The 26,319-nt window shown below is 53.4% G+C and overlaps 1 protein-coding gene across 1 annotated transcript; it reads right to left on the reverse strand.

The window, feature by feature from the left end:
* Positions 1-422: 422 nt before the first annotated feature.
* WFDC1 (WAP four-disulfide core domain 1) lies at positions 423-25,484 on the reverse strand. Its single transcript, XM_080829027.1, has 7 exons — positions 24,718-25,484; positions 12,278-12,461; positions 8,327-8,410; positions 7,260-7,400; positions 3,792-3,833; positions 2,223-2,294; positions 423-850 (listed from the first exon to the last, which is right to left on the reverse strand). The coding sequence occupies exons 1-6, from the start codon at positions 24,871-24,873 to the stop codon at positions 2,236-2,238; spliced, it is 666 nt and encodes a 221-aa protein (XP_080685153.1). The 5' UTR covers positions 24,874-25,484; the 3' UTR covers positions 423-850; positions 2,223-2,235.
* Positions 25,485-26,319: the final 835 nt, after the last annotated feature.

Consider the following 26,319-nt stretch of genomic DNA (forward strand, 5'->3'; position numbering starts at 1 on the left):
GAGCAGCTGCTCCTGGAGCCCGCCCTGGGGGATCTCACCAAAGTCACCCTCTGTGGGCCCTTGACACTTGACCTTGTCTGACTACCCCCCTACCCCAACCCCTCTACCCTTCCCCCAGGAAAGTTAGAAATTTTCCTAACAAATCACTTTCCAGCTGATGATTCACAGACCTATACCCCTGGGGCAAATGATACATTTTATGTTAATAAATGTTTTTTTAAAAAAATCACTTTCCAGGTCCACCTCAGAGGGATCCAACCCAGAGGGGTGCACACATGGCTGGATATTCCGAGGTTCCAGAAGGAAAGCTGAGCAGACACCTCATCCCAGGATCCCCTCCCCCACCCACCCCCAAGGTGCAAGGGCTTGGGCACATGCAGTTTAAGATCTTGGGGAATTAAAACCATGAATCCCACCTGAATAGCTAAGTTCCTTTCCATTTTATAAGGAGCAATTTATTTTGAGCACAGTTGGGAGAGGTACGCGCCTCCCAGAGACAAACCTGGAAGAAACATGTGGTAACCGGGATGATGAACCCTCTGACGAAGGAGCTCCGTACAGCTCACGAGGGCGGTGACTTCGTCCGGCGGTGGGGTCAGGTCAAATGGGACTCCAAGGTGTGCTGTATCTTCAGGACAGCAAGACAGGGACCCAGGGCTGGGAAGGGGCTCCCGCCAAGTCCCCCAGCCAGGCGCGTCACGCTGGCCTTGAAAGCCAGCTGTCTTATACTCTTAAGCATTTTGGGGGTCACGCTCTGTCAAGCGGGGCATAACCTCCGGGGGTCAAATCATGTTTTATCCAACTGTTTCCAAGACTTAGCAGAAGAATGGAGGAACGTTCTCGCAACTGGCTGGAAGACAAGCAGAGAAGGAAGGAACGTGAGCCGCTGCTGGGGCAGAACACGAGGTGACAGTCCGCGTCGTCTACTTCCTTGTCACCCCCCACATACACCAGTCAGACGCCACTTTCCCTAAGACTGAATTCTTAACTTACTTTCCGTCTCTCTGTGTATCGTCCTGTTTAGTTCCTAACACATCCCTCCCCATCATTCCCATTATATAGATAAGGAAAGCGGGATGGGGAGAGTTGAAGGGATTTGCTGAAGGTCACATGTGGTGGGTCAAGAATTTAAGCCCAGTTCGGGGCCGGCTGGCTGCTCCCAGACGCTGCCGCTGCGAGCCGCCTCTTGTGGCCCGCTCTCCCGCGCTGTCCCCAGCGCTCCCCCGTGGCAGCTCGCCGTCCTCGGTGGGTCAGACCCACTCCAAGGACCGGTCCTGTCATCAGCAGGTAATAGACACGTTGGCACCCATCCTCAAGGGCTCAAGACTTTCCCAGAGGACTCACGTCAGAATATTCTGGAATCTGAAACCCGATGTTTGCCTTTCAAAGACATTCTGGGGAAATCAGCTGCTTTCAAGGGCCTTTGTTGGCTGTGTGAAGATATTTGGCCTTCACGGGGTTGGGTATAACTGGCAAAGATGCTTCCAGTCCTTGACACCCACAGGCACACATCTCACCCTGGAGAGCGTCTGAGAGCAGGGCCTGTGCCTTCCCTGGGGTCCCCCTCTGGTGACAGCCTCACCGCATCATTCTGTGCCTACCCCAGTGGCCTCCCTGTGGCTCCTCGTAGCCAAGGTCTCTCCCGCCCCGGGGACTTCTGCTCTCCTGGCTTCTTCTGCACAGACACCTGCTCCCCAGGTCTCCCCAAGGCAGCGGCTTCTCCTTGCAGATCTTGGCTCGGATGTGACCTCCATATGGTCCTTCCCCAACCTACTCTTCCTCACGCCCCGTCCAGTTCCTTCACAACACTTACTGTGGGCTGATGTCCTTGTTGCCCTCTTTAGCCTCCGGCAAGGAGGTAAGCCCCCAGAAGCAGTGGCTGGCACTTGAGTGTATCGTGCGACAGAGGGAGTGAAGGAGGGATGGACTTCAGGGGACAATGGAGGACTCACCTGCTGTTCATGGAGGCATTAAGACAAGGAAACGAAAGTTGCAATCCGGTCTAGTGTTTAGATTTAGGTCCGGATGGGAGAGAAACTTTCACTTCCGGCTATATACCAAGTTCTCCTATGTTTACTATGATACTGTAAGAGAATTTTTAAATTCTACCCCAGGTGAAGCCCTAGTCTCTCCTCTCATAGTCAACTTGGTGATTAAAGCTCCCAGGACACCTGGCTGGGCAAACCCTTCCCCGGCCACTGGCCACCACTCCTCCCACTTACCGGCACCACTGCCTTATGAAAAGTGCCTCTGGGGTCCTTTCCCAGGCTCCGCCACATTCTTAGAATCTCCCTCTGCAAAAAGACGGGGGCTGGGTCAGGGCAGCCGTGTCTTCTGCTGCTCAAATGCTCATGGCTCACCAGCCACGGCCCAACAAAGTTCAAATACCAGGTGCTCTGGCCCTGTCCCCGCTTCCCCAAACGAGGTCCCCTAATCCCAACTTGCAGCCTCTCCCCTCATCTCACCACAGCCACACCTCTGGTGCAGGGTCCTGCTGCGTTTCTGGCCCAATCTACTGCCACCACCACCCCCTTGCTCACTACACACCAGCTACAGAAAGGCCAAGTTGCTTCCAACCCTAGGATTCTCACACTGGCTGTTCCTCTGCCCACTGTTTCTTATTCTCTAGGCTGAGCTTAAGTGTCTCCTCCTTGGGAAGACTTCCTTGACATTCAAGTACAAGGTGTCCTTTTTATGGTGTCCTGTATGTGACCTCAATCACCCTTATCACTATTATTACTAAATAACTACTTAGAGGCTCTTCATGTCTGTATTTCCTGCTTGATATTAGCCGCATGATGGAAGGAACTGCGTCCGCCAGGATCACAAATGTAGCCCCAACTCCTAGCACAGAATAAAGGTTAACACTTGATGAATATGTGCTGTAAATTCTTAGTAACGATATGATGGATGGAAGGATGGATGGACAGATGGATGGATAGAAGGATGGATGATGGATGGAAGGATGGATAGAAGAATGGATAGATGGAAGATTGGAAGACTGGATAGATGGATAGATGGATAGAGATTGGATGGATGGATGGATGGATAGAGATTGGATGGATGGATGGATGGATGGATGGATGGTTGGATGGATGGTTGGTTGGTTGGATGGTTGGATGGATGGTTGGATGGATGGATGGATGGATGGTTGGATGGTTGGATGGATGGATGGATGGATGGTTGGATGGATGGATGGATGGACGGATGGTTGGATGGACGGATGGACGGATGGATGGAAGGTTGGAAGATGGATGGATGGATCAATGAATGACTAGATAGATAGTGTCGGGCATATTTTCAATCCCCTGAATGAAAGTAGGAAGGACTTAAGCATATCTAGCCCCAAGTTCTAACATTTAACGAAGCCTTTTTTCTTTTATGAGTCCCTCTTTGGCTTCCACCTCCTCTGTTCACCATCAGGCAACAGGGCTTCTACTTTATTCCCCAATCCTAGTTCTCATTTTGTCCCCAGTGGGACATCCCTAACCTGCAGCCTCTGTCCCAGGCTGCAGCCTAGAAAGGCTCCTGCCCAGGTCAGATGCCACCTGGAGGGCTTCTCTGGAGGGAGGGGAGATTTTCACACCAGAAGCATCTTGGCTTCCCACCACCAAAGGGCCCTCTGATGGCATAAAAGCAACTGGGAAGAGTCTAGGCATTTCCCTTCAGAGCAGCTTCAAACTGTAGCTCTCAAAACAGGCAATGGGTTTCTGTTTTTCTTTTTTCACCCAAGAAATCCTTACTGTTCCTTTCAGTGTCTGCTGCAAAGGAAGAGTGGTTTCTTCTCTTACCTGGGTATTCTTTGTAAAATTTGTGTCGGAGGAATCGCCCATCTGGAAAACACATGAGAGGATTAAGCTCCTTCCAGTAAGTTCATATGGCCAAAACCATTTCATAATAAGATTGAGGAATTCTTTGTTTTCACTCTCATTCCCTCCCAGGTGCGCATGGAGTGTCCAGAGGCTGCGTGACGTGTGATGTCACGGCTGATGGAATGCAGAAGCAGGCGTGAGAACAGAACGCTCCTCTCTCCACGCACATATTAGAACTACAAAAATGTAAACCGGGGCTAGTCTTCCATTTTTGTGCGTTGGAAAGTATAGTTACTTGTAAAAGAAACACTATTTCTGTTTAATGCATAATGAGTTTATCACTGTCATTCTTCAGTGAATTAACACAAATGTCTTTAATGCCTTGGCTTCAGTTTCTAATACGGTAATTACCCAGAGCCACACAAAGGAGAGCTCTATGGGGTCCTCGATGTTTTGGGAGTGTAAGGGTGTCCCGAGGCCAAAAAGTTTAGGAACCACTGTCTTAAAAGATGAATTAGAGGGGCACCTGGGTGGCTCAGTGGGTTAAAGCCTCTGCCTTTGGCTCAGGTCATGATCCCAGGGTCCTGGAATCGAGCCCCGCATCGGACTCTCTGCTTGGTGGGGAGCCTGATTTCCCCTCTCTCTCTGCCTCCCTCTCTGCCTACTTGTGATCTCTGTCTGTCAAATAAATAAATTAAATCTTTTAAAAAAAAAAAAGATGAATTGGAAGCTGAATTTCAACGTATTATTCAGCAAGTGTGATTACAAGCTATGTACTTCACATGGGGAACATATGGTACTTTTCTGAGTCTGTTCAAAGGGGTTTTGAATGTCCTCACTGCATGGGACAAAGTAATGAGTAGCTATCTCATTGCACTGCTTCCCTAATCCTCTCTGGGCCTCAGTTTGCTCACCTGGAAATGGGCACAAAATTAGCAACTCATGGGGCGCCTGGGTGGCTCAGCTGGTTAAGCGTCTGACACCCCCCTCACAACTCCATGTTTACCAAACATGATCACAGGGTCATTTTAACAAAGTAGGTCTTCCCTGCTTAAGGCAACACGATCCTCTGTCCTTTGCAAGCAGCACTGGCCAAATCACTCGGTCAGAGGCAAGCCGGGGGGACAAGGGATGTGTCACCTCTGAGTGACCTCAAACCCACTCAGAGAAATGCACTGACTCCCCAGGGCCTGCTCTCCAAAGAGGCAGATGTACTGCCTGTGTCGACGTTCATTTTCCTCTCGGGAAAGATGTGAACCCCTCAAATGTTGGGTTCCAAGCTGATGTACCATAAAACCCAAATGCTCCCTGGCACCCTCTAGACACTGGCTCTCGGAAGAGACTGGCGTCCTAGAGGTGGGCATGAGATCTGCAACTTATTCTCCAACAGTCCCCAAAATAAACACACCAATGTATATGGAGAGATAGCGGGGACTGGCGGGAGGAAGAGAGAGAATGGTAAAGTGAACGTGACCATATTTTAACAACTGATGGGCCACTGGGGTGGAGGGTTCAAGGTACTGTTCTTGCCTCTTTTCTAAAGTCTGGAATTATTGCTTTTTAAAAAAAAATTTTAAGATTTTTATTTATTTATTTGACAGAGAGAGAGCACGTATGCATAAGCAGGGGGAACGGCAGAGGGAGAGGGAGAAGCAGTTTCCCTGATGAGCAGGGAGCCCGATGTGGGACTCGATCCTGGGACCCCGGGATCATGACCTGAGCCGAAGGCAGATGCTTTACTGACTGAGCCGCCCAGGCAGCCTGAAGTCTGAAATTATTTCAAATATGTAGTTTAAAATGATAATACTTAAATAAAAGGCTTCTTTCTGGTTAACCTGGGACAAGTGCCCTTGTTCCTCCCCAAGGCTGTTGTTCCAAGAGAAGTTGTTGGAAATCAAGACATACATGTCCAAATTCCCATATAATTACCAACAGTTGCTGCTCCCTGACGCCCCTGGGAGCAAGGCTAGGAGGAATTTTGCTTATATTTCCATCTGCAAGGCTCTGATCATTCCTGGAAGAGGGGAGAACACAGACCCACACACGCCCATAGACTCTACATCCCATGGACAGGCTCAGAACCGCCCCCCTCGGCTCCTGGTCAGCTGTGCACACCGTAGGCAAGTTCCTCTTCTGTAAGACAGATGACAGCATGAAGCAGCCTATTATGAGCCCACTTTACGGGTAAGGAAAGTGAAGCCCAAGAAGGTTAGGCTATTTGCCATACACAGCAGTAAGGGGCCAAGGGGCCACCGGAGCCCAGGCTTCCTGGGTACAGAACACACTCGTGTTCCCCAAACAGCAGGTGGAACGTAGGAGAAACCACCAAGATGCCTACTGTGGGCAGAGAGAGAGAAAGAGATAGACAGAGAGGGAGAGAGCTTGAGTGGTGGGGGAGGGGCAGAGGGAGAGAGAGAATCCCAGGCAGGCTCCACGCCCAGCACAGAGCCTGATGCAGGGCTGGATCTCACCACCCAGGGATCACAACCTGAACCTGGGCCGAAACCAAGAGTAGGACGCTTAACCCACTGAGCCACCCAGGCACTCCTAAATGCGTCCTTTTGAAACACTTGCGGGAAATACCATTCTCCAATGAGGAAAAGAAATGCTCAGGCAGATCACGTGCCCTGTTGTGTTCTTTGGGCCTCAGTGTAGACCGAGGGTGCCAGCCCCAGCTCTCAGGGCTGAGAGATGCAGAGGCGGGGGCTGGGCCCTGAGTCTGGGCTCTCAGAATCCCACGAGCTCAGCTGTGACAAGGCCATCTCACACCTCCCTGTAATTCCAGATTCTTCGCTTGTCCCGCATTTCTTCCAAGTTCTGGGGACCTTACGCCTTGCCTGAGGCTCGGAGGGCTTTAGCTAATTATCACCAGCCGTCCGTGCTCCTGGTCCTGGCCCTGCTTGGGAAAACTCACGTCCACTAAAGCAATGCCACTCACGCCCCTCCCTGATCGCTTTGCTATTTACTATCCACCTCCAGGGACCGAGATGAATGAAGTCACACCGAACGCTCCTGGCAGAGACCCTGGGAAGTCAAGGGTTCTCAGACAAGTTAAAAAACAGCTAATCAGATGGATATTAAACATCCAATGTTCCCTGATCACCTAATTCTGCTTGGCTCTGCTCTGAAGGCTTTACACCATGATTTAAATGAATTCCCATAAGGGTGCACAGTGGCCCCATTTCATAGACGAGAATACTGAGGCTCAGGGGTTCAAAGGCACTGATCCCAGTTAGGAGGTGGCAGTGCTCAAAGACCTGTGTCCCATGCAGGCAGGGAGGGGATGGGAGAAGACAAAGGGAGAAGCACAGAAGGAGGAGGGCAGGAGGAGCTCTCGGCCAGGCTTCGGGGGGCGCTGGCGGTTGTCTCTGGGACAGGTGTCCCATGTGGGGTGTTCTAGGGAGAGAGGGCAGGGGCCAGGAGCAAGGCTTGGGCGTCCACACTCACCTGTCTGCCGGCGCTGCTTGACACACTGCCCGCGGTTGGGGATGCCCTCAGCCGCATCCCCAGGGCTCAGGATGTGGCACTCGTAGCCCGAAGGGCAGAGGAGGGGTTCCGCCCCATCCTCCGTGGTGCTGCAGGCCTCGGCTGGGGGACAGACACGTGGCCAGGTGTCAGGTGGAGGTCGTGAACTAGAGGGCCTGCCTCCCCTCTGTACCCCACCTTCCAGGCCATGCCTCAGGTCTCACTCACAGCAGTGTGTTTGCACACACACATGCACACACAGGGGCCATGCAAAGTCACGTGATCCCAAATTGTTCACCTACACACACGCTCATGCTTATAGTCATGTGTGTTCACACACAAAAGCCCGACACATACACACACACTCACAGATACACACACGCTCCCGCACACAAGTCCTGGCCTGTACACACGATTCCCAAACAGGTGCACGCGCTCACACTTACAGCCACTGGTACACATGGGCGTTCCTACACAACTCCTGATGTGCACACATTTGCACAGCATGGCTCTTACATGCACACTCACACCTACAGGCACACACGTTTGCAAGCACGCCAATGCACATTCACACAGCCCTGAACAGCCACACAGGTGCACACACAGCCGCACACCCTCCCAGGTGCGGTCGTGCCCATGGATGTGTGCAGGGTCACAGGGAGAGCCCGGTCCACACAAGTACAAGGACACACTCATACCCCCCAGTTCTCTAGGCCCCCGGGGCCCCCAGCCTGCTCTCCACCCACCCGGAGAAGGCCTCATCCTCGGGGAACAGGGAACGCCTTATGATGATTTCAGGGAACTGAAAACCAACCCCAAACCCCTGCCTCTCACGTCTCCACCCTGCGTGGTGGGGGGAGCAGGAGGCCCCATTTGCAGGGCGCGTCAAGCCCTCTACTGTTAAGGGGATTCGGAGCGCCAGGCCAAGCCGCAGCCACTACCCTTCTACGTATTGGGGTATCTGAGAGCAGACAGCCTGCTGGAGGAGAGGCAGCCTGAGAAGCAGGGCCCTGGCTCAGACGTCAGGTTGGGCTCCACCCTGCACGTACCTTGCAACACCTCCTCGGGGCCATCCAGAAGCCAGCCGTTGCCGCCAAGCCATCGAGGTTTCGGCTGCACTAGCCAGTCTAAAACTAACGAAATAATACATGCTTAAATGGAGCCCTCCCCCTGCCGGGCCCCCGTCTGACAGCCGAGAAATGCCCCAGCTCTGGGATGTGGGGAGCCTACGCCTCATGAAGAACACGGAGGCTGCCTGCCGTGTATTTGCCCTGCCTTGCAGTAGCAGAACTTTGAGTCTCCTCGAGGCACTGGGTGGCCAAGCTGGAGACTACATTTCCCAGCCTCCCTTGCAGCGAGGTATGGCCACATGGCTGAGTTCTAGCCAATGGGATATGGTCCAAAGTGATGACACAGCTTCCCGTGTTGCCCAAGCATAGATACCTGTTTGCTCTCCTCCCTCTGGCTCTCCCTCTTCCTCCAGCTGGGGAGCCACATCCATCATGCAGAGCAACAAGATGGAATGAACCCGGGTACCTGCATGACTGGAGTGGTTGCGTCTACGCTGACCTATTATCCAAGAGAGGAGTAAATGCCTGATACGTTGGACTCCTGGCTTCTTTTTATCATCGCAGCATAGGCTGCTCTGTGGTCAATATATTTCTTAACAAGAAGAGCAACCCACATGGTAGATTGTAAAGGGTTCAAAATCCCAAAGCAGGGGTAGAGAGCCCAAATGCTTCCAGGGAGCAGGTAGGTAACACACAGAAGAAAAGCAGGTCAGGTAGGACCATGGTAAACTGGACACCATCCCTGCCTCAGTGGGTCGGCTGCTGGTCAACTTTGGCCAGCACTCCCCTCTGTTCCTAGAGCCTATGGGTTTGTTTTTTTTTAAACTTTGGGGATTTTTAAAAAAAATGTAAACTCCTGGTTTTTAAGTGTTGGCAATTAATTTTTAAAAATGTGATGTACTATAGAGGCATCTGGGTAGCTTAGTTAAGTGTCTAACTCGTGATTTTGGCTCAGGTCATGATCTCAGGGAGGTAAGATCCAGCCCCATGTCCGGCTCCATGCTGAGTACAGAGCCTGCTTGGGATTCTCTCTTTCCCTCTCCCTCTGCCCCTGCCCCTATCCCCCCAAATTTTTATGCATTATGTAGATCAAATAAATTGGTCTGGGATCACATTTATTTATGACCTCTGCTTTTGTTGGACTCCAAAATATGACAAAAATAAAGAGATTGATGTGCTGTCTAGCATCTTTGAAGGCACATAGGTGGATATTGGTAAAAATGCTGGTTAACCTTTTGTTTAAAAGAGCACAGATGATCTCAAGACAGTTGCTCACAGCGGGCAACCTGGAACAGAGGAGCAAACGAGCAGCTTGCAGCTTCTAACTAGAGGGATGACGGGAGGAGTTCCCGCAGGCTGACTTCCAGTCTTCCGTTTCTTCCCTCCTCCTTCTTACCACCTTGGACCAGGTGATAGAAAATGTTTTCAATGCTACTTTTTACCAAATAGGAAACTGTATTACTATTTCTTATTTGTATTCCTTCCTTTGTCAAAGGCTCCTAAGTAGCAGGAGATACATACACGCAGTTTGCTGCATTTTTAGAAACTGAAACTTGGACTTGGTCTTGCCTTAACCTGCAGACCCCTAAAGGCCTGGAGGCGCAGGGTCTCCCCTCTTCGTGCCTCCACAGAACTTCCTGGGATCACTTGCAAAATGAACTCTCTGCACCCCCGTTCTTACTTCAAGATCTCCGTTGGAGGGAACCTACCTAAAGATTGCAACGAAGTGTGTAAGCTGCTTCCAACCGGGCCTGGTGCATTTCAGGTCACTTGCTCATGTTAGATCAGTGGTTCTCAATTTGGGGTGATCTTGTCCTCACAGAACATACAGCAAGTCTAGAGATACTTTTGGTTGTCACAGTGGGAGTGGGGGGACTACTGGCATCTCGTGGAGGGGGGAGGTCCAGGGGTGCTGTTCTATGTCCCACAGCACCCAGGTCAGCCACCACACCCCAAACTAGAATTATCCAACCCCAGATGTCCAGGGTCGCAGGTGAGAAACCCTGTGTTCGATGTTACTGTTATAATTGTTACTCTAACAAACAGTGGGAATCTTCTCCCTGGCCAGTGATTCATGGATTCATTCAATATTCATTGAGTACTTTTCAGGTGCCCAGAGACCAGTTAGATGGTGGGCATCCAAGAGTGAATGAAACAGACCAAACCCTGCCTTATGGGGGCTGACCAGCAAGTGGGGAGAACAGTCACTGAACAAACAAAACCCAATGTTCTAGATTGTGCTATAAAGAGAAATTAGGCAGGGAAAGGAGGATAAGGAACGGCTACAGGAGGGTTTGCCATTTAGAGAGGGGAATCTTGCCTGAAAAAGCCACCACCTCTGGATCAAATCTGAAGCCAGTGAGGAAGTGAGTTGTGTGGGTGTCTGGGGGAAGGAGGTTCCAAGGTAGTGAGGGACACCCATCTATGGGCTTGGATCCAAGAGTAGAACCCCATGTCCCTGCAGTCAGGGCATAAAGCACCGGACACTTCTCCACAGTCAGAAGACTGCATTGAAATACCAGCTTTGCCTGTGATCTTGGGCCAGCAACTCAGCTTCTCTGAGTTTCTGTGTCTTCAGCTGTAAAATAAGCCTGATAACAGCCTCCCCCCACCATAGGGCTGTGAGAGCGTTAAATGAGAAGATGTAGAGAAAGGAAATGTCATGAACAGTTGTATAGCTCGTGCACTCTCTAAAGCTCTTGGCGTCGGTGGCAATAAGGCTAGAATCCTTGCTCACTGTCACAGTCCAAAGGAAGGGGCACATTTTTTGACTTACCCACCCAGAGGGAAGTACCTTTATGTGTCTCCTCCGTCAGAAGGGGGTGCCACGTTGTCTTTTTTAAATAAAAGGCCCTGCAGAAGCCTTCCTGGCCCTGCCTCTCCCTGGCCAAGCAGGGTAGACTGTAATTAGGAGCATTACCGAGGGTGTTGACTACCTTGTCACCGCTGTGACCTCACCCCAAAGAAAACAAAGTGCGGTTGGTGTTCCTGCTTCAGCCTTGGGAGGAGGGGTTGGGCCTGCCTTCTCAAGGGGCCTCCAGCAATCTAGCCCACCACTCTGAGAGCCCTTGCCCTGAGAGGTGCGGTCTGAGCAGGCTGCTGTCATCTAAAGGCTCAGCCCCAAGCAGAACGGAGAGGGAGGAGACTTCACGGTGCCCATCCAATCCACTTAGGGGTACCTTTTCTTCCCCCTGGGCAATGCACTGCCCACCCACTCCTCAGTATCCCCACAGGCTCCCTTCCTACCCCTCCCAAACCTCTCCAGAAGGGATCCCAAACTCCTTCCCTTCAAAGATGAACGAGTCTCTGCGGGCTGTTTCTCCCAAAGAAATCACCGCTGAGACTCAACAGACTTCTTACTGCTGATGTGCTCCCTGCCAACCCAGCCAATGTTCAGAGCCCTCTAGGAGCTGCACGTTCTCATTTCGGTCCCGTTTTACAGCTGGGGGGACTTCAGGGCGGTGACCAGCTGGCCAGTGAACTTGAACCCAGGAGCCTGCATCCCCCCTGCCTCTCGGGGGCACACTGCATCCGGACTGCTGAGGTCCCAGGTCTCCACCTCCAATACCGCCGGGGCCAGGATCGCCAGGGAAGTGGGTGTGGTAGGGTCCGGGGTGGGGAGGGTGCTGGAGACTGGAGGACCCACTGGCCTCTTGGGGCACCTTGGGTCCCCGGGGAGGGTGGCGCAGGGAATGCGGTCCAGGGATTCTAAGAAAAGCCGGAGACCCGGATTTTTTTTTTTTTTTTTTGGAATGAGAAACCGCCCGCATCTTCTCAGGAAGGGGCATCTTCCCCGGAAGGGGCGTCTCCCCCGGCAGCGAGCGGGTAGGTCGTCGGGGGCCCGGCTCCGCCCCCCCAACCGCCCCCCCCCCCCCGCTCCGCGCACGCGCCCCCCTTCCCCTCCCCGTCCCCCGGGGCCCGGGCGCCTACCTGGCGGGGGCGGCACGGCCTCCAGGCAGGCGTAGGCACAGCCGTTGTAGCAGCAGCGCCGGTGCCGCGGGCACTCGGAGTCGGCCTGGCAGCGCGCCGCCTGGCAGGCGCCGGGGGGCAGCGAGCGCGGCGGCGGCGGGCAGCGGTCGGCGCGGGGCTGCCGGGGGCCGGTCGCCTCCTCGGCCTGCGGGGGGGAGAGCGCGGTCAGCCGCGGGCGGACGCGCGTGCTCGTGTGTGCGTGTGCGCGGGTCTGGGTACGCACACGCACCTAGACACGTGCACACGCGGGTCTCTCTGCAGATCTGCAATCCCCGTGCGTTCGCGAGCTCTGAGAATTTCCAGATCACACAGCAGTGGGAAAGTCCACACCACGTGGATGAACCTCGCACGTTAAAAAAACGCCAGCTCAAAAGAGAACACACAGTGTGACTCCATTTAACTTCGTGTTCAAACACAGGCACACAGGGTGTCTGGTGTGAGAAGTCAGCAGAGGGGTCCCCTGGTGGGTGGGGACCCAGAGGGAACCTCTGGTCTCTGGGGACAGGCCCTGTTCTGCTTCGGGATCTGGGCGCTGGCTACACGGTGTGTTCACCTTGTGGGAAGCTGGACACGAGATTTGCCCACTTTCTGGTATTTGTTCAATAAAAAGTTAAAAATCGTACAGTACTTAACATGTGGGAAACATGGGCACATGAGCAATAAAATTAGCATTTTAGGGGTGAGGTGGGGGGGGGGCTCTGTCACACCAGGCTACCCACACTGGGTCCCTCGGACACCAGATCCCGTCCACGCTGGGCACACCTGTTCGGCTTCTGGATTTGAAAGTGGGTTGTGTGGACGGCAGGTCTTACACACACATCCCTACACACAAACACACACACAGATAGAAGAGGTTCATTGGGAGAAAACACCCCGGCTTGCCCCACCTCCTCACCTCTCCTGTCATCTGAATTCCTATCTACCCCCTGTCCCCGCTCCCCTGCAAATGTATCCGGATTTCAGATTCCTACCCTCCCATACAAGGAAGTGAAGCTCGTCCACAGACTGGAACCCTGTGCCCTTCCCCTGCTTTGAAAGATTAGCAAGATACGGTGGTGGGTGGGGAATATTAGCGTGTAGAACAGTTTGTATGCTACACACCTAACGATGCTTTAAAATAAGCATATGCACACTCATGCAATATGTATAAGGTTTGCCTAGAACATTTTTGGAAGGATACACAAGACACCGTTATCACAGATGGCCATTAGAGAGGAGCATTCGGTTCTGAGGCCAAGGAGGATTTCTCCTCGTTGCCTAGTCATTGCTCTCCTTCAATATTCTTTTGGCCATGCACACACTCTTTTTTTTTCAATTTAAAGGAGGCCATCAAAAATTTAAAAATTTTTTTAAATCCAAGAGAAGTACTTCTGAAGCATTTTTGATGACAAGAAAAACACTTATGTTAGCTTAAAAAAAAAAGAGAGAGAGAGAGAGAGCAAGGAACAAAGCGGCATATGCAGTCTGACCTCAAGGGAGTAAAAAGAGGAAGGTCAAGGATGGGTCCACATCCGTCCCTTGACCCCTACCTGACAGCTGCTACGGGGCGGCCAAGCCCATGCGCTGCTCCCGGTGCCCTGTAGGGGGCGCAGGTCACCGAGGACTGGTACACGACCACGCGCATCTTGGTATTGGTGCAAAGGACGGGGGGGGGTGGGGTGGGGGGTGGGGTGGTGTTTCAAACTACCTCCCAGGGGAGCCCCAGGACGCTTAGGGGGAGGGCAGGAGAGGGAAGAAAGCAGTGACCAACGGGGCAGGGACAGCCTGGGGAGGCCCCGCTTCTCCCAGGGAATTCGTCTTTTCTCCCATCGATATGTCCGTCACTTAATTTGTGAAATGGAAAAATGAACGCAAAGCCAACATTTGGCTCCTAAGGAAATGAAGGCTTCAGGGGATTGGTGGTTCTTCCCCAAAACAAAAGCAAGATCACGGAGACCACAGCGTGGATTTTCAAACCGGTTCAGCCTTTTCGCCAGCCCCTGCTCAGACCAGGCCCTGTAATTCCTGTATCATGAGTAATTTTGAAGTTGCAAGCTTGCAAGCCATAAGCTCTTAGTTCATTTTTTTTTTCCAGGATTAACAGAATTGGACCCATGTTGGGGCCCGACCATTTTCATCCTAATAGAACGTGACAGCTGCCCGGGCCTCCTCGGGACGGTGACGAGGCCGGGGTGCATGTGGTTGGGAGGGCGGGTGGGATTTTCTGCCCGGCCTGATTGTGAACGAGGCCTCATTTACAAACCTCACTGCAACCTTCAGATCATAAATGAGACTGTCTCCCGCCTGCTGCACCTCCCAGTCTGGCTTCCCAGTCTGGGAACATTAGGAGGCCCACGGTGGAGGTGGGGGGGTACAGAGAGATCCATCTTTAGCTGTGCCCCTGCTCTCCTCTCCCAGGAAAATTCAAACCTCGGGTCTCCCAGAATTTGGAGAGAACAAAAGAGATAAGCCCCTTAAAAGTCAAATCTCCCGAGTTATGAGTTATTTGCCGGGCGGCCCAAACAACAGATGGTCGTGGGTGATAAAGAACTGATTTCACCGAGGGGCCCAGATTAAAGGATTAAATGTTTGGGAAAATATTTCATGTCACACAAGGTAATGCTCAAAGAGGATCCTTTAAAAGCATGTTTCCCAGAGTTCTGAGAAAGAACTGACTTTATCAGAGAGATAAAGAGATCACCAACACCCACTCCCACACACCCCATGGTGTCCCAGCCTGGGGGAGGACAAAGGGTTAAAGGTCAGATGGAGTTGGCTGCTTCCCTCCCCTCAGCCCCTCCACTTCCCAGGCTCACCGCCCTCTCTTGCTCATTCCCTGTCAGCCGTCTTGGCCTCTCTGAGGTCCTGGGTACAGTCCTGCCCCTGGGCCTTTGCACAGGCTGCGTCTCCTGCCTTAGATGCCGGCCTGGCTCCGCCCTCACTTCCCCCAGATCTCTAACTGACACGTGCCGTCCCCCTGCACTGCCTGTTGCTCCCCCTGGGTTTTCTTCCCACCTGTGTCCCTGGTACCCACAGCAGGGCCTGGAACAGAGTAGGCACTCAGTACAGATCTGTGGTGGTTGAATGAATGACGACAGTTGCTCAAGATGAGGTCCGCCACTTGCCAGTGGCTCCCCAGGCCTCCCTCTAAGGGCTTCTGTGTTGGGACTGACCAATCTGCAGGCACAGTGGTGCTGTGTGGGGGGCACTGCTGTCTGGGCAGCCTTCACTGCCCGGGAGCCATGCCTTGTAGAAGATCCATGTGACAGACACCTCTTCCCAAGCACTGACACCCTCCTCTGGTCACATGAGGCCAGCGTGGGAGGTCCAATGACTACCCACATACACTGGGGCCTGCAGAATGAAAGGTCTGCCTCAGGCCACAGGCTGAGAAGAGTCACGAGCCTAAGGAGTCCACTCCTCTGTCCCGAAGCCCAAGTAATGGATCCCAGCTATGAATCTAGAATCGACGGCCTTGAGGACTGAAGGTCTGCTCAGACCCCTTCCTCCTCCCGGCCTGTGGTCTTCCACACACTGTTCCCTCCACTCAGAACGTTCTCCAGCTGCCTCCCCTTCCTTCGGGGCAAGAACGTAGGAGCGTCTGACTTTTGAGTGTACCAAGAGGGGTGGGGCTCGTGGCCTCATAACAGTGCAGGCTGAGTTCAGCTGGGATCTAACTCAGGCTTAGGAACGACACAAGTCTGGGCTTGTTTGGGGGTTTTGAGGGTTTTTTTAAAATTTTTTAATTCAATTTAGTTAACATATAATGTATTATGAGTTTCAGAGGTAGAGTTTAGTGATTCATCCGTTGCGTCCAACACCCCGTGCTCATTCCATCACGTGCCCTCCTTACTGTCCGTCACCCAGCTGCCCCCCCCAGCCACCTCCCCTCCAGCAACCCTGTTTATTTCCAGAGTTAAGAGTCTCTCAGTTTGTTGTCCTCTCTGTTTTCGTCTTATTGTACTTTTTCCCTCCCTTCCCCTATATTCGTGTTCTGTTTCTTAAATTCCGCATATGAGTAAAATCTTACGGTATTTGTCTTTCTCTGATTGACTTATTTTGCTTAGCATAACAGCCTCTGGTTCCACCTGCGTCATTGCAAATGGCAAGATTTCATTCTTTTTGATGGCTGAGTAATATTCTGTCGTCTCTATCCCACATCTGCATCCACTCATGTGCTGATGGACATCTGGGCTCTTTCCATAGTTTGGCTACTGTGGACGTTGCTGCTGTAAACATCGGGGTGCAGGAGCCCCTTCGGATCACTGTGTGTGTATCCTTCGGCTCAATACCCAGTACTGCGATTGCCGGGTCGTGGGGTAGCTCTGTTTTCAACTTTTGAGGACCCTCTGTATTGTCTTCCAGAGTGGCCGCACCAGTTTGCATTCCCCCGACAGTGTGGGCTCCCCTTTCTCTGCATCCTCGCCAACACCTGTCATTTCCCAAGTTGTTAATTTTAGCCATTGTGACTGGTGTGAGGTGGTCTGGGTTTGAACCCTGCAGCTCTGGGATCCTACAGGAAAACCACTGATTTCTCTGAGCCTTGGTTTCCCTCATCTGCAAAACGGGCACACATATCTCACCTGCTGCAGGTGTCTGTGGCAGGAGGCCAGGAGCTCACACCTGTGCCACCGGCAACACCGGTCTGCTGGAATTCTGTTTGCTTTTCCTGTGGTCAACCTGGTGGCCCTGGAAGCCTCCTGCTCCCCAGCTAGGGGTCTGTCAGCTCCTGGTAGCTTTGGTCTTCGCCTCCCCGGGTCTTCCTTCCTGCGTGCCTCTCCCCTGCCCTCCATCACTCACAGGATGGTTTAGGCCTGAGGCTGGGGCAGATGCTACAGGAAATGAAAAGCTTGTCCCTGCCCCGGAGGAGTCTGGATCTAGCTGGGGACGGAAGATGCACCTCTAGGAGACGCTCAAGCAACAATGCCATGAGGCACTTGGCAGCATCGTCCTGTCTTTGTCAGACGAGGGCAGACAACAGGCAGGGTTCCTAAAAGGACGGGGGCATGTGGACACAGCCATGCCCAGTGCCAAGGATGCCCTGAAGCAGCGTCCACCCCCACTTTATAGTTACGATCACTGTCCCATTGTACAGGTGGGGGAACTGAGGCACACAGCCACCACACCGGGAGGCGCCAGGCTCGGGACCTGGGCGGTCTGATCCATAAGGACAGCAGAGCAGGTAGCATCTACGGGGCTCCGGCTGTCTGCTGACGCCGAGCTGTGTGCTCACATACTAAATCTCCCTGAGACCTCCCACGTGCTGCAAGGCCGCTGCTGTTCTGAACGCACTTGACAGATGAGGAAATGGAGGCACCGAAACGTGACAGACGCTTGCCCGAGGCCACCCAGCTGGCAAGTGGCAGGGGCCGGATTCGCACCTGGGTCTGTCCTACGCAGGGAGCAACTTCTCACCCTTGCCTGTGAGTTCTCTCCCACTTGGTCAGCTCAGGGGGGCCCCCCTCCCATGCCCCCACCACCTGCCCGCCCGTGGGCCAGCCCCAGCTCAGGACGCAGTCAGAGAACTGTCCCACAGCCCCTAGATATGCATTCTAGAAAGAAATCATCCCGGCCCTCACCCTCTGCAGCCCCATCAGCCCTGCCCTCCGTGGCCACTCAGCGGAAAATAAAATAATGGCATGTCAAGTCCCTCGGACAGATGAGGCAGCTCACCCCAGACTGACGGCACCCTTCATGAAAATCCCAGGGCGACTGCGATTTCCATCTCTGATTTTCATTCCTGCTAAGGGAGCGTATCCCAAGTACATTTCCAAACAGCTGCTGAACACACACTTACAGCACAACGCAGACCAGAACTCCTCAGTTCTGTAGGCCTTACTTGGATAAAAATGACTCCCTGAAGGTTTCCCACCGAGTGGCTACATTTTTTTACTCTTCGGGGAGATCGTTCTGGAGACCTCTGTGGGTCTGCCAAGCCATTCTGCTGCCGATACCCTCAGGAAGTAGGTTAAGGAAACTCCGGGTGTGGACTCTGCAGTGGAAAACCCGATTCTTCAAGTCCAAGTCTGGCTTCTACAGAGGCAACCAAAGAAGTCTGGATAAAGGAATCATTGCCTATCTGCACCGTGGAACACCACAGAAGCTTTGAAAAGAAGACACAGAGCCACCAGGTCAACGTATGGAACTATCAACATATGCCGTTCAGTGAAAACTACAAGGTAGAAAACAGTACCAACAAGCCGGACACAAATTCCAGAGGGTGTAGGATGGCATTTCCACACACTGTCCAGACAGGGGAATCCAGAGACAGAGAGCAGACCGGCATCTGCCTGTGACCAGGGCAGAGGGGAAAGGGGAACCCCTGTTAGTGGAGACCCCGCTTCCTTTCAGGGCAATGGAAATGCTCAGGCACGAGACGGAAGCGGCAGGCGCAGAACGTCACGGACCTGCATGCTTTAAAACGGTTAACTTCACATTATGGGAATTTCGCCTCAATAAAAGAGTTTTCAACAATAGGAATAAATACCATTAAGAAAAAAATGTCTGAGCATCATTATTTCGTGGAAAAGTCTAGGCGCACTCATGCCAGAAAGTCAACAGAGCTTATGTCTTGGAGGAAAAATGTAGATCTTTTTTGCGTGGTTATGACTTTCTGTGTTGTCTAAACTTCTTTTACAGTAAACATTGTTTTTATAATGAAGAAACAATTGTGCACCATTGCCATTTAAGGAGAAAGAATCCAATCTCCAAAGCTGCCCCCATTTCCCCGCATCCGTCCCTCGGCGCTCTCCACCCTCTCCACCCCGGTGCAAGCTTTACCCTTCTTTGGGATGTTTCAGTGACTTAACAGCCAGACCAATAAAAGTGCACCCCAGGACTGAATTGCTTGGTGCCGGAAGAAAGCCAATTTTCCTCCAAGCATTACTTGCTCTTCCTCTGGAATTCGGACGTCAAAGTTCTAAAAATATGTCTCTCCCTGGAACAGAGGCTTCGAGTTCAGTGTGCCTTGATGAATGTCATTTCCTGACACCCTGTGACCTTAGGGCTGGGCTCGGGGAGCGGAACTGGGTGCATCGCTAAGGGGACTTCCTCAGGGAGGTACTCAAAACCCCGGATCTCACACCAGGGACGACCCTTCTCAGTGCATGACGAGAGCAAACCGGCATCCATGCACGCTGCCGTGCACAGGAAGTCTTCTGGAAATTTCCATCCCCTCCTATCCTGTTCTGGAAGGTTTTAACGTAATTTATTCATTCATTCATGGTACATTCACACTTCCCAGGCCTACTACAAGCCAGGCACTGGGCTGGCTCTGAGCTGAACTAGAAGATGTCCCTGCCTTCACGTGGCTCAGTTCCAGAACAAGTGACAAACCCGAAACCAGACCGCACACAGATAAAGCAAATGAACTGCCTTTTTTTTTGGTCATCTGTAAAAGTTGTTAATGAAAACTAAAGCCACAGTAAAACAACAGTCACACAGGTAATAGTAATGGAACTAAATGCTTTGAAGAGGTCGGGACGATAGGAAAACATTTAAGGGAACGGCCTTCGGAGAAGAGCGTGAAGTTAAGACCAACTATGACTGGGGTTTGGCGGGGCCGGGAGCAAGCGCTGGAAACGCCTGCCCAGGGCACTGGGGACGGAGGGGACGACCATCCAGTGCCCGGGCCACATGGATCCCGTGGGCCTTCAGAATCCTTACAATGTTGTACCTTGGGTTCCCACTGTCCCCTTTCTTTAAAATTAATGTGGTCAAATATATATATAAAATTTGCCACTTTAACCATTTTCGACCGTACGATTCAGTGGTACTAATTCACAATACCAGGCAACCAGAGCATCTATTTCTGAAACACTTCCATCGCCCTAACAGAAATCCCGTTCTCACCAAGCAGTTCCTACCCATTCCCTGTCCTCGGCCCCCTGCCCCCGGCCCCTCTAATCTGTCTGTCCCTATAAATTTTCCTCTTCTGGATGTTTTGTACAGAGAGATCATTCAGTACCCGGTCTTCCATGACTGGCTTCTTTCACTCAGCCTATGTCTTCAGGGCTTATCCGTCCTGCCGCTGGTGTTAATATAGCGTTAATGTAATGTTTGTGTAACATTCCACTGCATGGAGAAGTCATATTTCATTTCCTCACTCGGAGCTTCCAGACCTTCGGGCTGTTCCCAGCTTTGGCGGTCTTGACTCACAGTGCTGCTCGGACAGTCACACACGCTTGCACGCACATTCCCAGATTATAACCACACACGGCCTGGATGCTTCTTCCCTTGCCCATTTCCACCTGGGATTAATTTCAGGACTGGAACCTCAGATGGGGAAGCCGGGTCCAAGAGAGGAGAAAGTGATCTGCCCAAGGTCACCCCCAAAATCACACTATCCTGTTCCTCTTCCTTCTTTCCTTCCATCTACCCACCCAGGCAGCCAGCTCCCCAACACCACCCCTGCCGCATTTCTAAAATGATTCTAGATGCCTATGATGTGCCAGGATCTGTGCTAGACACAAGGCCACGGCCAAACCTACAGTGGGGTTGTCTCACTCCTGCATCCCACTTGCCCTCTCCTGCCCCCAGGTAGGAGCCACAGAGGCTTGGCCAGGAACACCCCAGGGCCCACATGCAGCTCCTGCTCCTCTGAATGGGGGCATCCTAGAGGTCTTGATGACGGGGTCCTGTGGGGGTGGGATCTCTCATCTTTCAAGGAGCAAGGAAAATCCCGAGCCAGAACACTCTTCACCAGGGCCTCGATGACCTCATCTGGAATCGTCCAGCATCAGGAGTGCTGATGACAAGCCCTAGCAGCCAGCTCTGTTGGTGCCCAGAAGCAGACTGGGGGAGCTGGGGCCTGTCCTTCAGTTCCCCGTGTTCCCGCGGTGTGAACCCCCCAGCGTCTTGGCCTGTCCTGTGTGCCAGCTGGGCGAGTCCCCCACCGGACAGAGAGAGTCTTCCAACGACCAGAGCAGATGGGAGGTTTGCACAGCTCCAGGCCTCCTGTCTCTCCCGCTCTTGCTAACTTTGCAAAACTTAGAGATGTGATAGAGAGTTCTGGAGCTCCCAGAAGTAACAAGGGAAAGGAGAACCAGTTTGGGGATACTGAGGAAGCCGGGTCGCAGTGGGCAGGGGCTGGTAGCCGGCTCCTGGGGGCCAAGAGCTGCCTGCACGCGTGAAGGGGTCCTAGTGGGGGGTCACAGAACGGCCCCCCTTGCCCCTGCAGCCCCACGTGGCCCCTCCACCGGGCAGGCCCTCTGGGACAGGGTGCGAACTGTCCAACCACGTCCAACTGAGGGGACAAAACAGACTCAGCCACAGCGACATGCAGAGACCATTGAGCCACCCACGACATGGTGGCTGCCATGGGCCCCATGGGGTGGGATTTGCCAAGAGGCTCCTCAGAGCTAATGCACAGTGAAGGCCTGTCCTGACACACAGCAAGTGCTCAGTCAAGCACCGTTTCCCCAGATGCCAGGGAAGACAAGCCCCAAACGCCCGCCCCACGGAAGGGGCTGAGCTCCCCCCACCTCAAAAAGGCCACCGGGCTATTTACAAACTTTCTGCTTCTGCTTTCTCCAGCCTGGAGAACCAAATATTTGGTTCTGTGCATTTGTCTGGTCTGGTTTTCTTTTTAATAGTGCACTCGTAGAGAAGGGGGCTCTGGGCCAGGCATGGGGCAGAAAGCTCCCGCCCCATTTTCCCTGGAGGGCACAGTTAAGGGCCCCGCTCCCCATGATGCAGAAGAGGGGGCCAAGGCTCCGAGAAGGGAGACCCCTTTCTTACGACAAGCCCCTCAGTGGCCTCCTTGGGGACGGCGGCAGTGCCTCCCTCTCTTCTGTGTCTCTAAGTCCTTGGGCAGTCACAGGGACACCGGGTTCAGGAAGGGCCCTGGGCCCGATCCGCCCACGGCTGGAGGGACTAGTCTCGCCATCTCCCTGCGCTGAGAACACCCAGACATTAATAACCACAAGAGCAGACAGAATTGTAAGATGGAGCACAAGCACAAGCAACTGATACAGTCCTATTAGGGAGCACCTACTTCCTGTTGAAATATGAATCACAGCCGTCCAGGGCCACGGCCACAGCTGTAGATCTGCCTCAGTCTGGGGTGGGGGTGGTGCCTGCTGTGTAGGAAAGTCATGCTTCTCAGTGTGGCGGAGCTGTTTCCTATATTCCGAATTTCCCTGTTGGACATTTCCAAGGGCCCTGGAAGTCCTCTGGTCTCTTCCCTCCGTTTCCCAGGTAATGACCAGAGAGGGGCAGTGAGTGGCCCAAGGCTGCACAGCTCATTAGAGATGCCACCGAGATGAATCCCTGGGCTGGGTGCCCACAAGTCAACAGCCTGGATCCTTCCCCAGGCGCTTTCTCTAAGGCTGATTCTTGGCACAGACCTCTCGTGTGTCCCCGCACTGGGGAGGGATGCTGGTTTCTGCTGATAACGGGGGAGAGCGCCAACCCAGGGAGGGGCAGACTCAAAGCACTTGCGTTCTGGCAAATGGTGGCTAGGAGCAATTTGGTTTCTGAAGACCCCCTCCCTGGCTCGCATGCCCATCATCCTGACCACCCTGCTTCCCCATTCCTTCTAGAGAGATGTCACACAATCCGCTCCTATGACACGCTGGGACAAAGGGGGGATCAGACTAGACGATGTATTGGAAATCCCTCTGTGGTCCTAGAAACAAAGGGCTAACTACCCTGGAAGACGAAATCATCCTGCCAGGCCAGCAAAAGAGGCTGGAAGTGTCAAACCCAAGCAGGGTCTCTCTCCCCCTTGCACAAACCAACCCCCTCCTATGGTGAGGACTGCCCCCTCAGGGGCTCCCAGATGCACTGTTTTTGCTTCAGTACCTCTGTCTACATTGACTCTTCTTCAAGGAATGTCCTTCCTCCCCCTAATTCTTAATAGCTCTTCAAGATCTGGCCAGGATCTTGCCTCCTCCAGGAAGCCTTCTGTGATTACACTGTCTCATACAAGCTCTCCCTTCTCCAAGCATCCACCACCACTTCAGTTGCTATGATTCTGTTCCGCTCCCAGCAGCTGCCTGCCTGACATGCAGAACATGAATCCGGGAGGCTACAATGAGCCTCAATACAGTCTCATGCGTCTTACCAGGGCAGCAGTCCTTAAATGTTCCCCTTTACCACTTAGCTAGCTGGAAAACTCCTATTCATCTTGCAAAGCCCAGTGTTGAATGTCCTTGACCCTGGAACCCCCCCCACCCCGACTCTTCCTGGGTGGAGCCAAACTCATTCTTCTGTGCTTCCAATGCATTTCCCCACAACTTACTCCCAAGGATGTACAGAGCGCCAAGTTACGGGCAGGCAGCTGGCAGGGCACCAGGCACACTGTACCGAATGAGACAAAATCAGGCCCCACGCTGGGGAGCCTACATTCCACCGGGGGAGGCAAGTACCTGCCAATTTCCCAGTGACTTAATGACGTCACCAAGATGCACTGAACACTCGCTAGGTGTTAAGTGTTTCATGCGTCGTGAGTCATTTCACCCCCAGAGGGCCAGAGCCTGCTCCTTGACCTCCCGTGCCCCCGTGCCCCCGGCGTGGGAGGGCGCTAAACTTACACCCTCCCGCCCCCACTCACTCTCCTAGTCCCCTCCCTGCTCTATTTCCCTCCTTGGCACTTGTCACCTAACACACTATGTTCCTCTTATTTCTTCCTTACCCTCTGCCTCTCTCACTAATCGAGCATTCCGCAAAGCAGGGACCTGCCGTCTGTGTGCCCACAGCCTAGGACGGTGCCCGGTCAACACCGCTGACCCAACACATTTGTCAAAAGGAATGCATCACTCTTGCATTTTCAGATGAGATCACTGGTGCTCAGAGATGTCATTAACTCACCCAACGTCACACAGCTGGTGAGCTGCAGAGGCTGGATGCAAACCCGGGCCCCTGGCACCAAGGTACATGCTGCTTGCCACTTGCTACATTGCACCGTCCCCTCGTATCACCACCACGTGTCACCCGACTGCCTCCCCCACCTGACTATGTCGCCCTCGAGGGTGGGAGCTGTCGTCTTCATCTTGTCCCCAGGGGACCACACACACACAGTGCCTGGCCCGGAGCAGTTTCCACTAACCGTTTACTAAATGAGTAAACAACCCCATGAATGTCTAATTATGTTTTATAAACATCTGGTTATTGATTGTTGAGACAAAACTCTCAGTTTCAAGTCCCTGGAGTCTTAAAGCGGGTGCTGTCAGGAGGACTCTACTTTGGTAGGCGAAAGCATGTCCCAGTCCCCCTTGCACATTTCTGGCAAGCCCTCTGCTTCTCTGCTTACAGACCAGGAGCCTTCTGAGGGCGGTGAGCTCCTTCCCTCCCCACACCCCCAACCTTGGCATGCTCTGATCAAGACGCTGCCCTGCCCGAGTCTGCAGGGAGCACTTGCCAAACAGACAGCATCCGGGGGTCGCCCAGCCCCTCCCCGCCTCCCTTCCCCAGGCACTTACGCGGGACTTCTCCACCAGCCTCGTGTGCAATGCCCGTTTCCAGAGATTCTTGGCAGAGCCGGCTTCGAGGAGAAGCAGCAGGAAGCACAGAGCCCAGATGACCTTCCTTCGGCCGCTGCCCATCCTGCGGCTGGAAAATGGCATTTCCTCCCACATGTTCAGGGAAGAGGGGCCCTCTGGCCGGGTGGGTGCTGGAAGTGGGGAGCCGAAGTGTGCACGGTCTGCCAGGCTCTTAGCTACACTCGGCCAGGTCGCTGGGATCCTGCGTCGGCGCCCAGCCCATGCCCTCACCCTACCCCCACTCCCGATGGTGGCCGGCCCTCCTGGTTATTTTTAGCTGGGCCCTATAACATCTGGCCCCAGAGGCTCCACCATAGACGTCTGCGGCCCAGGCAGTTCAGACGGTGGAGGCAGGAGGAGGGGGCACCGAGGGCTGGCTTGGAGACGTGGCTGGGAGTTGCCCTGTCCCACTGGGATAATGAGCACTTCCTTGCAGGCTGGGGCAGTCTCTCCTCCCCAAGGAGGTGGCTGGCTGCCGGGGCTGGGGAGGGGGACCGGGCCGGGTGGGGGCGGGCACACAGGGGAACCGGCCCAGGAGGGTGGGTGGGGGTTGGCGGCTTCTAGCTCGGCCAAGTTTTGAGCTGAGCTGACGAACCATCTGCCCGTAGAAGCTTCTTTGGGAGAGGTGCTGGAGGGGGACTGGCTGAGCACGTGGCCGTGGGAAAACGACTCACCGCCTTGAACCCTGGTGTCCTCCTCCTTCATGCGGGTGTGCCAACAGTTACGTCGTGTGTTCCTTGGGAGAGTTCAGTGACGTTTTGACCGTGACCCAGGTCACATGCGTTGTGAGTGTGCCGTGTCAGCTTGTGCGTGCTCTGTACACATGCAGAAAGTGCTGTGCTCAGTATCTGACAGTCTGCTGTCTGCTCGCAGCAGCCCCTACTGTGATGCCCATTTCACAGATGGGAAAACAGGCACAAATACTTGCCTGAGGTCAGGCAGCAGGAGGCCAAGTTGGGGCTCAGCCCCAGGTCCATCTGACCCCTGCGACCTACCGTCAGGAAAGCGGAAGGGACCCAGGCCCCAGACTGAGCCACGCCCAGCTCGGCCATGTAGGTATGATGCTGGGAAAGCCGGCCCTAGTTCTTTCATCTGTGATACTAGGTCTGTGGTCTTAGCTCCGGTAGCAGGAGAAGCTCAGACACCCCCATATGAGCGCTGCAAGGTCAGGCACCTCTCACTGTCTACGTGGGGCATGGCCCGTGTGAGCCCCCAGCAAGTCTTGGATTGGGGTACAGAATAGGTTTAGCCATCACGACAACCCTCCAAGGAAGTACGCCTCATCTGCAGACGAGAAATGGAGGGCAAAAGTCAGTCCCAGTACGTGGCACAGGATGGCACCCAGTAGGTGCTCAGTACATGCTCTTCGGCTGAGAAATCAGCTCCATGGCAGTATTGGGATCCCAGGGACCAGGGCACTGAGCTGGGACCCATCTATTCATTCCCTGCAAAGATTAACTTATAGAAATGACCATCCAAAGTCTTTAGGACAGGAGGGGGACACCCGGGCACACGTGTGCTCCAGGCTCAATATGGAAGCAG

The sequence above is a fragment of the Martes martes genome (assembly GCF_963455335.1).
Source record: "Martes martes genome assembly, chromosome: 17".
Taxonomy (NCBI): Eukaryota; Metazoa; Chordata; class Mammalia; order Carnivora; family Mustelidae; genus Martes; species Martes martes.

What these genes read in the sequence shown, in the direction of transcription:
- WFDC1 (XM_080829027.1), bottom strand. Translation starts at nt 24,873, where the DNA reads ATGTGGGAGGAAATGCCATTTTCCAGCCGCAGGATGGGCAGCGGCCGA. An exon ending in CAAGCAGCGCCGGCAGACAG is followed by an intron (nt 3,834 to 7,259) that starts GTGAGTGTGGAC and finishes TGTGTTTTCCAG; the next exon opens with ATGGGCGATTCCTCCGACAC. An exon ending in ATTTTACAAAGAATACCCAG is followed by an intron (nt 2,295 to 3,791) that starts GTAAGAGAAGAA and finishes GTCTTTTTGCAG; the next exon opens with AGGGAGATTCTAAGAATGTG.